Source organism: Botryllus schlosseri, chromosome 14 (assembly GCF_051294905.1).
Source record: "Botryllus schlosseri isolate E-star chromosome 14, Bs_hap1, whole genome shotgun sequence".
Lineage (NCBI taxonomy): Eukaryota > Metazoa > Chordata > Ascidiacea > Stolidobranchia > Styelidae > Botryllus > Botryllus schlosseri.
Genome location: NC_137249.1, coordinates 7332691 through 7345618, shown reverse-complemented (window position 1 = coordinate 7345618; position 12928 = coordinate 7332691). Strand labels below are relative to the sequence as shown.

Sequence of the window (12928 nt, the reverse complement as noted above, 5' to 3'; positions counted from 1 at the left end):
TTTGCCGATTATTCTGGTAAATACCTTCGGCATTGTCCCGAAGACCAATCCACAGCCATTCAGTGGTGTTCAGCCAGCTTATTATCCATTCGGTTTGAGCCCTCGAACCGATGCTAACCAATTGACCGGAATGTTCGATACACTTTTGCTCGGCTTCGCCCCATGTATATTGCCTGAAATTTCACGAGAGCTATTCTGCATTTCAGAAGATTGAAATAACTAAGTTTGCTGACCTCGATTGATCGCCATGCGAAGGATGCGCTCTGTAGCAGAACCCGCCATACTCGTGCCAATGCTCATTTGGGCACGAGCCTTCGATAGTGCCGGGAGTCGGTGGTATGGTTTCTGTAGCAAAATCAAGAGAGCAATACAATCCGGTCATATGTTTCACTAAACATATTACATTCAAACACACAATGTTTTGAAACACACCAAGTGTCAATCTGCGGAGATGTAGAGATTTTAACACACTTTACTATAAACATTATGAACGAATGCGCATACGTTTAAAATGAACGCATCTCATATGGAGAAAATAAGAATAAACTGTATGAATTTCACTTTCATTATAGAATTGACAGCACAAAATACATAAAACACATTCAACACACATCTATAACACACCAAATGTCCATCTACTGCAGCATTGCACGATAAGCAACTAGACATTCTACCAGACTTAACTAAGAAACATTGTGAACGAGGGCACACAAGTCGGAAATGAATGCATCTCATACATAGTAAAGAAGAATCAATTTTTTGAATTTCACAGTCAGAATGGGATTGAGAAAACACAATAGAAAAGTACACACAGAACAGAGTAACCCACAAAATGATGGAATTGTATCGTACCTTGGAACACATCAATGAGGAATAGAAAGTACGAATTTAACGTTGTCATATCGGTATTTACAACACACAAAAATCCACAATGCACAGTTGCACACACAAACCAAACTCGAAAATGTACACACCTGACGTCCATCTGCACACTGACGCGTATGTGCTTTCGCAATTTGCTGTCACCCACGAAGATCCGTGCATAGAATCTTGGTTCAATACGCATTGCCTTGTAGGCTCGGTCGACGGTTCCTGTTCTCCCCAATTTGTTACCCAGACCGGCCATTGATCGACCCATTTCCAAGTATTGGCGTCTTCATCTCCGTCCTGTTTAAAGGTGGATATAATATTAATGGTGTGAACCTCTGAAAGGTTCAGGTTCGTGTGAACGCAAACCTTTTTGTAAGGTTCTGTGTGAACGCGAACGCGAACCCTATGACGTCACGTGACGTCATACTGCTAATTCTAACCATACATTTCAGTGAAGTGATAGCCTACCCTACACGATACCTAGCGACGACTGGGGCCACATAATGCCATAATGCTGAAGTACATATTGACGTGTTAAACGTCGCCAAATGTATCAACTGGGGCAATCAAGTGATATAATAATCCCATAAAATCAATTTGTTCGGTCGCTTTGCCAACAATTTCGACGAGGACTTACTTGCCAAGGGAATGTAAGGTCACGCCTTAACGGTCTAGGCCAGACTGGACAACGTATTCGGCGTCTGAGTATTGTTACGTTGATATTGAGCAGAGTGTGAAACGGGTTTCTATACTTTTTACCGATATTTCCCCATTAACAAGTTATACACAAACGGAAAGCTGGATATTTCGAGCAAACTTTTGTAAAAAAGCAAGTAACATTTTTGGAGATTGGCAAGGTGCATGTCCGCTTCGTGTTGATTTTTTTATGCTGCCAGCGCCATGCATATAGTGGTGCAAAGTTGAAATGCGAAGAATTTCAACCAAAGATGTTATAATGACGTGAAAAATGGTAATCTATGAAAAAGGTTCACAGTGCTGAACCTACCAAGGTTCGTTTGTGAACGTGAACCTCTAAATTTCCGCGGTTCACACACAGAACGCGAACGTGAACAGACATGGCTGTATCGAATTTACATTAGCATAAAAAGCCAGACTGGGGCCAACACTTGATTTCATAAAAAATTGACTGTGCTCTGAGAAAACAGAGCTTCAAGTGACTGAAATATGATCATTTCAACACACCAACATTTTCTCGTACTGTCAATATCCACTGATGTACCTCTGTTTCAAAGTCTCTAAATGTTGTTTTCTAATACCTGATCAAGTTGCAAGCCCAGCCAAGCCGTCTGATCCTTGATATAGCTGGTGATGAATGCTTGTTCGTACATGGTTTGCACACTGGCCAGATTTGCGCCATATTTCATACTCTGACAGTTTGCTTGTGCGTCGGCGAAGCTCTTTTTCTCCGTTACCAAGTAATAACAGATGTAGTATCCGTTCAGTGTGTCATACTGTAAAAGTCCAGATCAACACCATTACATATGATGCAGCTTTTGTCTGTATCGAATTGTGAATTTTCGGACAAAAATCGTCACAAGGCTGGGGGACTGATACCACTACCATTACTTGATATAGTATGAAGGAACAAGATTCGATTCCCAATCTACACTGACACAGTAAAAGTACATTCTTATTGACCACCATTGGTTATGTGTAGCACGCCTGTACCTGCATCCATCCCGAAGGGCACTTTTTGTTGTTGTTGACTTCCAAGCCCGGAGAAATCGCCGGGTCCTTCGGCTTCTGGCAAATGTAGGAGATTGGGTTGTCGCAGACGTTGTCGTTCCATCTGCCGACCCTCGTTTCGTAATGGTACATTTCAACGCAACGTTCTTCCCCGTTGTTGTGGTTCGGTTCGTCTGGAGGTACAGAAAAAACGGCGTCATGTTGAATGGTTATGTAAAACTATTCCCGAGAATGTGGCTATGAAAATTTGTTCGATCCACATGTTAACTCTAATACTGGCCAGAATGATTTGAGAACTGACATATTTCACTTTTTCAAACATTGCAAGGTGTGCTAATCAAAACTCAACTCGACTAGTGATTGAATCACTCGTGTATTCAATTTTGCCCAGCACTAGTTACCGTGACTGACGCCAGTGAGTTAATCGGAATGCAGTTTGAAAATCTTTGCTGCTGCCATGATACGCGGAAAAGCTTTGGAGTTTTTCAAGTCAAAATAAATGCCACGAAATGGCTTCATATAACTACCAAGCAGAAGTAGACCAAGTCGAAAAGAGCGTCGAGCAAAAAGAGTTCAAAAGTAATCCATTACTGGTCTTACCCCTACCCCGTTGTAACCCGATCCATCAAATTCCATATCATGGCAATTCATATCATATAATTCCACTTACTCGTGTACCAATTGGTGTACGTCACTTCCTCGCCGGTCGACCAGTGATATTTATCCCACCATTGCTCGTCGCTCATGCCGATCCAAGCGTTTGTAGCCAGCCTCAAGACTTGAGCCCCGACGAACGCTGCGATAAAACCATAGTCACAACCGATGCCCGGAAATCCATGAAACTCGGAGATTCTCCTTACCGTTTTCGTATTTGTTGTGGATGGTCACGAGATCTCCGCCCATGTCCCGGCACTTTTGCCTGGCGTCGTACCACGGGGCGCGGCACTCGAAATCGCTCCAGTCTTTGGAGTCGGTGGCGCACACGGTACGTTCGCCTTGGACCTTGTAGCAGTAGTTGTCGTAGGCGAGCCAATTCGAAGGGCAGCCACCTGGTGAAGTCATCAACATATACCAATAGCTGTCAAACTTTTTAAAGAAAATCACGTAACATTCGCTTTATAATTTTTCAAATGACTCACGATCCCTTAAAACTCAACACAAATAAACACAAAAGCGTTTGTTTTTGCTTCATCAATATGACGGACTGACGGGAGTATATGCTTCTTGGTAATCAGCTCTGCTGTGTTTGGTTCCGTTTAGGACAACGCAACCCAATCTCGAGAATCGCATTCGACCGGTTCACACATTCAACCCCCCGAAAACACTGCTCTTGGTCCCCCATAGGATGATAAACCTAATGGTAAACTCTGGTGGCTTTGTCTTCTGTGAGCACATACCATATGTCAAAAGCTAGGCTTAATGTGATTCAAGTCTACAGACGCTGAAAATATGTGGTGTGAAAGTACTTCAGTAGCTCTCGAAGACAGTACCAAACATTTAGTAGCCAGAAACCTTCAACAGCCAACATTTCAAGCTTGTACGCGCAATACAGCTTGTGGCACTATCAAAAGGTGAATTCAAAACCTATTCCCATACCCTTGATACTGTTTCATTGAAAATAAATTGATGCAAATATATCCATAAACTACTATCTCTTTAATAAGATATAATATGATGAAATAAGTTATTTCTGTATCATCCATGTAGTCCAATAACGAAGCATCTTGAGAAAATAGTACAAGCATGGGTACTTGAGTACTCATAGAAAATGTAGTACTTCGTCAGTAAGCACCTCTGTAGTTCCGTTTTACTTTGTTACCAAGCACCTCTACAGTTAGGCTTTAATTTCAAGTATGGATATCAGATTATTACCGGCCCAGGGTTCAGTTGGTCCCGGAGGTGGCGGAGTAGATCCGATCGTTCTCTTGCAAATGTAACCTCCGAATTCAAGTCCGCAGTTGGCGTCATTCCAACGACCTCCTTCCATAATAATATCGACACATTGCTCCATGCCGTTACTGTCGTTGGGTTCACCTAGTCGCAGAAAAGCATACCTTGAGGCGGCTGTCTTTTAAAGTTATCGGTTTTAAAGACTCCCAACATGTGATTCATTTGATAATAACTGACGATGATAGCAGCTTGAAAATTACATCAAACATCTCAATACCGATACCGCTGTCTTTTTACCTGGCATCCAATTCACATAGTCCACTGGTGAATTATCGCTCCAATAGTATTCACCATCCACTCCACCGTACTCGCGAAGTCCGATCCAAAATCGTATCGTTCCTGTCATAGACTGTAAAAATTTGTAGAAGTTTAGATGTTAAAATATGCGACGTATGGAATTAAAAATTGGCGGCTTGGTCTCAATTTTATTGTGACTGTCTACCTACACAATAGACACTGATATAAAGTGCCGTGAAATTTCACACAAGCCTAATTTGAAGTACTGTTTTCGAAGACTAAATGATCGTATTGAAAATTATTCAATATTTGTCTAGGGACTTGATTGGATTTCAGCTATTCAGATTTGCCCACGTGTGTATGAAGTCATAATGAGTGATACTCAAAAACTCAACTTGAAGATCGATTCTTGATCCAGAATCGATTTCGCGCATGCTTAAAGCCTGCCTCTCAAGTGAAAATAATGTATTGCAATGAAATGAAAACCAGGAAGGTGAGTAGAGCAATGTCACTCCTAGAGAAATTGCTTGAAATAGAACTGCTTTGACACTAACTCTGCTTGCTTGTACGTACAAACACTCACCGCCAGTTGATTCGTAATGAATGACTGTTCGTTGTTTTCATGGAGCGACGCCAAATGTCCGCCGGCCGACACACATTTCTAAATACACATGATCGTAAACCCGAAAACTCTCGCTATCAAACCGACTGCTTACGTCTTCCGCGCTGTGCCAGCTTTCCACGCCGAGGTCATTGAAGAAATAACATGCTCCATTATACTCCAGCCACGTACCTTCCTCTTGGAACGAAGAAAGTCTGCACTGGGTGTTTGGCTTTCCCGTCGGCGGCACGGTAGGCTCGATCACGTCGAGGCCCTTTTTGAGTTTGCAAATGAACTCTCGTTGCTGTAAAATTGATTGGATATTCATCCGTATTGTAAGCGCATTGATTTTCTCCTACTTCATTGCAGTCGATGTTTTTCCACCGTCCTGTGCCGACGTCCCCTTCGTATCGCAGTTCTACGCAGTTGTTATCCCTGCTGCTCTGCGGGTAGGTCGGCGACCAGCTGGTGAACGCCACTGCTGACTGGTCGGTCCACTCCCAGCCGTCTTCGAGTAGCTGGGCCGTTGCAGCCCTGGAGATTAACACAAATAATTAACAGTGATGCCCTAAGAATGATACAGATATTTTTCGTGTTATATTCGAGATTTTGTCGTGATGTGGTGTGTATCCAGATGTGTTTATAAAGTTGTTATCAGTGGCACTCGAGTAAAAGTAGAAGTATAGTCATAAATTTCTACTAAAGTACAAGTAGAAGTAGAGATTTCTTAATAAAAAAGTGTTCCTATTTTTACCCAAGAAATTTGAAAATTGGAAGTAGAAGTACTGTAATCTAAAACATAACCACTTGATTAAGTAGTGCAAGTAAACAAAACCTACTAGAGCACGTCGAAAAAGTTGGAGCACTTCATTAAACCTCTGAGCGGAACTAAGAAGAGGCAGCATGAGCAAATGCTCTGCGTAAGAGTACAAACGATTGTGATGGCAGCGACGCTAGAAAATGTGGTGGATCGGTCATTTCTTTCGCGAAAATGCAGTTTAGATGCAACCGACTGAGTGAGAGCTAGTAACACAAGCCAAGAATGTCACAGAAATTTTGAGCAATACTGATGTTTCATAAAACACCAATATTGGCGGCTGACGCAGGCGGACGCAGTTCGATTCCCGTCGGAGGTTCATTTGGGCTCCTCTTCCCCCGCTGTCGCCGTTCTTACGGCAACAAAAAAGCCCAGAAAAACGACCCGAAGAAAGAAAGCACTCACAAGGAATGGAAAGAACTAGTAGAAAGGGCCGCGGCTTCGAAAAGATCAACATCGAATCGGGCACTCTAGGCCGAGGTGGATGTTTGAGTAAAGGATCGCTACTGATGCGTGTCGTTCGACATCCTCCTATCTGTTCGTTACATTGCATAGTGTCTTATCGCATTGTACATTGTATGTGTAGCTTGTTCAGATGAAAATTATAACCCAATGTATTGTATTGACGCAATTTCGATTATATTTTCACCACAAAGTACCTAAAAATATCATTCGAAATCTTGTTCAAGAATGATCAATGTGTCGACATCTTACTTGTTGTTCAAACCGATCCAAAGTCCGCTTGTCTCTTTTCCGAATTTGGTTTTCAGAAGCGACAAGATAAATTGTTCTTCGCTGGAGCTGTGTATAGACACTAGATCGCCGCCCGTAGCCAAACACTGAACAAAATACCGGCAGATAGCATCTGAAGTTCGCTCAAATTATTTGAATCATAGGATTGCTATAAAGTTGTACAATCCACTGATGAAACATAAAAGTTTCTAAATAACGCAACCAAGTCACTTCACGAGTCTGAAACTGAACGAATCACTCCAGGATAGGGTCACCAACTAATTCACAGGGTGTGATCTACTTTTAAAACGCACAATATAGATAATAAATCTGTAACATTGTCCGTAGTGGACTATTAGTTAAGATAATACATTGCCATGGCAATCAGGATATCTTTTATATATGAGCATTACACAGTCACATCTCCAGTAATCTATGAATGTTTAAAAAATCAGCCCACCTGTTGATACGCGTTGTTCCATCCGACAGCATCGTGAGCGTCTTCGTCAGAAATCAAATACGCTCTGTAACACCACGAGCTTCCGTCTTGAGTTACCCAGTTTCCTGGACAATCCCCAGTAGGAGGCGGCGTTTCTAGGAAGACGCACACCGTTAGACCAAGCCTGGCTATTAGCTACTGACAAAAAAGTGAGTTACCTTTCGGTGGAGGCGTGTAGCCGTCTCTTTCCATCTGGCAAATCTGGAAGGCCTTGCTTTCGCACCTGTAACTGTACCAAAGCCCGACACCAAACTCTCCTCCGTAAAACACGGCACATTCGCCTTTTGTGATATCTAAACGCGAAGCGTTGCAGATAATACTGATCGACCACTCATAGCGGCATTATTATATTGTGACAGATGCAACTAACAACCATAGGTGGCCAGTAACGAAGCACTTTCACATTTTTGAAGTACTCAAGTGGGCTTTGTCAGTTTATACTAATTACATGAGTCATTATATTTTAGACAACTTCTACTTCAACGTACTTTCTGCTTTTTAGATATTCTCAAGTTGAAAATAATGTATAGATAGGTTCGCAGCACCGTCATGAGCGAAATTGCCATGACAACTAGACAAAGCGGACCCTGTACGACGTCGAAGGGTTATAACTTTGAAAAATGTACCTATTTTTATTACCATTTGTCATTAATCGTGAGACACATCTTGTAATTATGAAAACTGGTGGAAGCATTAACAGACATAAGTCTGGGACCACTTGCTTAAACTACCAGGGTTATAATGAGTCGAGCCACGACTCAACTCGAATCGCAATTTTTCGTTGACTCGACTTCACTAGAGTCATTTTCTTAAAAATGGAAAATGACCCGACTCGACTCAAGTCAATTTGTTCATTGGCTCGACTTGAACTCGAGTCATTGCGCATGACACGACCAAATCATACGACTCAACACATTCCATATGACTTAATCAAGTCTGGCATATCAGGACTGATAATTGAAAAATAGGCCCAGAAGCCGTTTGAATAAACATGCTTGAAGTTAGACAAATGAATATATCATGCGTCCGAGGCCTTCGATATTACCCATGAGTTTTACAGAAGAGAGTTAAACATGATACTGAGCACTATGGCTTAGACTAAGATGCGAGTCTTAACACTATGACTCGGACACAACCAGTTGCTCCCCGACTCGACTCGGTGGTGAATTGAAAATGACTCGACTTGACTCGAGTCAAAACTATAAAAGTCAAATTGACTTGTGGGCTCGGAACCTTGTGACTTGGTTACCTCTTTTGTAATTGAGTGGAAATGTCTTGTTGATCAAGAGTCAAATCATTCCAGACTTGTTCAACTTGGCTTCAGTAATGAGCAAATGTTCAAACCTGGACTGCCTTTTCCCCAGTTGTCATAAGACACAGGGTATCCGCTCTCCCATTGCCACGACGATCCGCCAACCTCCGGTTGACCCTTCATACCGAGCCACCATCTGTAATCCTCCGCACCGATCACAGTATGGAGGAAGCTCTGCACGTACCTGCCGCGATATAACCACTTGAACATCGCAAATTACATTATATTCAGACCTGGTCAAAGTAGCCAGATTTCGTACTAAAGCAGTAGAAGTAACGCCATAACGCTATACTCAATTTCAAGTCGAAGTAGTAATTCCCAAGACATTTCAAAACTACTTCAAGTAAAGTCGAAAATGAAGGTTTGAAAAGTAAGCCTACTCAAGTAACTAGTTTCAAGGAGTAGATAAGGTCCAGGGGTAGTATACTTTAAGCGGAGGTGGCTCATTTGTGACTGACGCATAACGACTGATGACATTGCAAAAATAGGCGCATTCTTCGAAAATATGTTGAGTTGCTCTGATACAGAGGCTATTTTGCCAAGTCGTTATGACAGCATTTCTGAAAGTGATGCAAACATATCCCAAAACCATTTTCTACTTTACAAAATCATTACTGTAAAAGGTAAGAAGTTTTGCCTAAAAAACTGAATTGTAAAAATGGAAGTAGCCTAAAAACATGACTAATTCAGTAAATATTACAACTAGGCAGACCAATTTGAGTACTTAGACGAAGTACAATGCTCAACTGCTACAAAAATTGAACTCATAAAAGCGATACAAATCTATCCGAGCACTTCTTTTGTCCTCGACTAAAGCTTACGTGGAAAAAGTAATTAGATAGGCTCCAAAAATTGTCAGAACAAAGTGAAATAGTATATATAGATAACCGCTAGAACAGAGGCAGGCAGCTTCTCCAGTTGGCGGGCAGGATATGGAAAACGAAGTACTTGGCGGGCCGGATTCCTGGATCGATACATTAAACACGTATTTATCCACCTATACAAGGATTATTTGTATTTAATCTAAACTTCAAGTTTGAAGCATAGAGACCAAAACAGTTTTCAATGAATTTATTAACGTAATACACTTCAATATCTGTTGAACTCAATGAGACATCTGTGGTCGATCACAGTTTTGTTCTCAGGCTGCATGTCAGGCACAAAGACAACAAATAACTAAAGAATAACTACAATCACTATTATTTGTGTCCGAAAAAAAAGAATAACCTATACAGTCACTATAATTTGACTTAGTAAGCATACAGTGGATAATTTTGGTAGACCGAAAACTGTTTGCGAACTGTATGTTGCCTGTCCCTGCGCTAGAGTAACAAGTACAGGTAGATGAAACCTGCTTGAGTGCTCCAAAAAGAAGCAACATCCCCGAGCCTTCTACTTACTTGTCAGGCACATCAATTGGAATAGCACCTTGCGCATCACAGAAGTAAAAGTTGTCGATGTACGGTTGCGCGTCTCTATGGAACAGGTAGCACTTGTCTTCGTACGGTATCCAGCCTGAAGCCAAACAAAAAAAGACAGGTCTAAATCCTGTTGGAGCATGTCGTTTTCCCTATCACCTTCCTGGCATCCGGGCGGTGGTGTGGGCTCTGATCCTACGTCGTGCTGATAATAGCTCTTGTACCGCTTGCAAATGAAAGGTCTCGGGGTGTCGCAGACGTCATCGTCCCAAGTGCCCGTTTCGTAATCGAGCATGGCGCAGCTATGGCCGGACCGGTCTGGCTGCTTGTGTCCCCAGTACGAAAATAATACCTGGCAACGGTGGTATCGAAAAGTGACCATAGCGCCTTTTCGATATGCTTCCATTCCACAAACTTCTACAATTCCTACGCAAGTGTTGAATGAGCGATTGCGCATTGATGGTCGCTGACCGGTAAAATCTCAATATTTACTCCTCCATTTCAATATGAATATACTATACAATTATATACCCCTCTATATACGAGAATGACTTGACTGGAGCGAGAAAATTTTGCGAAGGTGCCTCAGATTAGGTATCATAGTGTTGGAAAGATACAGATATAACATATTTTTGCCTATAAATTAATATATTCTATGTGGATATCAAAATGTGACATATTTAAAATGGTATAGTATGACAGTTTTTTCTCTTTTTTACAAAATCCAAAAAAAATTGCGGACACTTGAAAATCTGTGACAGCACGACACACAGTTTGGGAATCACTGACATAAAATCTCGGATTTTCAACCCAGGTATTATACAGTAGTTGAGGAACCACAACTTTCCGCATTTTCATTAATTACTTCTAAGTGAATTCCAATCGGTGCACATTGTACACATACATAGTGCCCGTATGTCGGACATAATATTGCCTGTAAATGATCTGAAATTTGAATGGTGGTCCGTCAGTTATTCAGGCTGATAACTGGCAGTGTTACATTGCGGCATAGTCCTCACGGAATCAAAACCGCATAGTACTGTAGCATATATGAGAATGATATTACAGCATCAAGACTTAGTCCTAGAGCATCACAAGCTTGGTGCTGACACTCACAGGCTTTGAATCGCTCCAAACGTATTGATTCACTGAAGAGATGCTGTTCAATCCGATCCACATATCGTAGACGTCTTTTGTCAAGACCGCGTTTTGCCAGATGAAATCGGATTCAACCGTAGTCTCAATCGATGTCAAGTGCGCGTCGAGAGCAACGCACGCTGCTTCTGCAGCAGCCCAAGGCACCTCATCGGCTTCATGAGACAATTGAAATATAATAAGTTTGAAATAACGCTATACAAAAGGCACCTACCGATGACCTTATAGCAGTTTTGACCGTATGGTATCCAACCAGCGTCGCAATTCTTCTCTTCATTAGTAAACGAGAATGCTATCGGTGTTGCTCTAAATACATGATATTGGTCAGCAAATTTAGCACACAATTACTCTCAGTATAACACAACTTCGCTTCTACGGGTTAGAATTGAGACAAATTGGATGTGCAGCGCTTTCTTAGGCACCCAGCAAACAATTTACAGACCAGAGATGTAGAAAAGCTGTTCTGATTTGGTAGATATGAGAGCTCGGCGGGTTAGTAGAAAGGGGGATTTTGTGTCGACTCAATTCAATGTCTTTTCTATGTATTTCAATAATGTAAATATTACGCAGATACTACAGCGTTTTCTCGTCAACGCGCGGGATGTAGATCCGCTGGTTAAAAGACCACCTTGACACACTCCTTCCTGCTTCACCTATTTACGCATACCTGATCATAATAGCATGCCGTCACATATGCAATGGTGTCCACTACCCATTACCTTGTATTATATAAAGATCATAAAACAAATAATAACATGCAATGAGTTGGAGAAGCAGCCTGACAATTTGATGGGGTCCCCAGTGGAATTTGAAAAAATATATTTTTCACAACCTTAATTTGCATGCATGTACGATATCATGAGCCTACTGGTCGAGGTCTTTAGAGTGGACGTTGTTTCTTTGCGTTCCCTTGTACGAACTCTGGCCCTGTTCCTGCTTGATAGTGACGGCGCCGCCGAGATTATCGAGGAGCACTCCCGAATGGATAGCTGCCACGCAAACTTGAGAAGTCTAAATACGACAGACAATCAATCAAATATCCAAAGAACAAAACTAACATAATTAATGTCATGGAATTCATGCACATAGAAGATCACTAGACTTTGTTAACAAAATAGCACTCACCAGTTATGAAATCACATAGAATAAAATTTTAAATTCACAAGTACGAGAGAGATGCAATATAGACAGCAATGATGAATGGTGTGATTTGATGAGCGATTTTCAAAGAGCCAAAAACAAGAGACACTAGATTGAAAAATTGAAATTATCGTAGACTCAAGAACATATAGAAGCGACCTTTAGTCGAATTAGCAGCACATGTAGTATGTATTAGCAATGGCAGAGTATCAAGCCATGGACTGATTGTATAAGATCGGCCTAGCTCAGGGGTGGGCAAACTACGGCCCGCGGGCCGCATGCGGCCCGCAACACCGTTCTGTGCGGCCCGCGAGAGTCTAAAGAAGCTTTTTTAAAATATCGATAAAATGCATACTAAAAATCGTATTAATGCAGGGACTTGATTAACTTTTTCTTAGTATATTTCACCACGATAATTCTAAGACAGCGGTTCTCAAACTGGTGGGTGCGTCCCCCTTGGGGACGTAAAAGCACCTGAACGGGGGCGCGA

At 41.8% G+C, this 12928-nt stretch overlaps 1 protein-coding gene across 1 annotated transcript in view; it reads right to left on the bottom strand.

The window, feature by feature from the left end:
* The window catches only part of LOC145455813 (uncharacterized), a 32349-nt gene that overhangs the window by 1397 nt on the left and 18024 nt on the right, over positions 1 to 12928 (bottom strand). Inside the window, exons 29-49 of the mRNA XM_080333829.1 lie at positions 12167 to 12309; positions 11513 to 11604; positions 11260 to 11453; positions 10303 to 10495; positions 10126 to 10240; positions 8758 to 8909; positions 7572 to 7706; positions 7375 to 7508; positions 6897 to 7021; positions 5725 to 5899; positions 5481 to 5669; positions 5348 to 5425; positions 4765 to 4876; positions 4450 to 4611; positions 3438 to 3626; positions 3248 to 3373; positions 2560 to 2750; positions 2148 to 2342; positions 975 to 1167; positions 234 to 345; positions 25 to 173 (exon numbers count right to left, since the gene is read on the bottom strand). Of these exons, the coding sequence (XP_080189955.1) occupies positions 25 to 173; positions 234 to 345; positions 975 to 1167; positions 2148 to 2342; positions 2560 to 2750; positions 3248 to 3373; positions 3438 to 3626; positions 4450 to 4611; positions 4765 to 4876; positions 5348 to 5425; positions 5481 to 5669; positions 5725 to 5899; positions 6897 to 7021; positions 7375 to 7508; positions 7572 to 7706; positions 8758 to 8909; positions 10126 to 10240; positions 10303 to 10495; positions 11260 to 11453; positions 11513 to 11604; positions 12167 to 12309 (3154 nt within the window). The remainder of the gene's footprint in view (positions 1 to 24; positions 174 to 233; positions 346 to 974; positions 1168 to 2147; positions 2343 to 2559; positions 2751 to 3247; positions 3374 to 3437; positions 3627 to 4449; positions 4612 to 4764; positions 4877 to 5347; positions 5426 to 5480; positions 5670 to 5724; positions 5900 to 6896; positions 7022 to 7374; positions 7509 to 7571; positions 7707 to 8757; positions 8910 to 10125; positions 10241 to 10302; positions 10496 to 11259; positions 11454 to 11512; positions 11605 to 12166; positions 12310 to 12928) is intronic.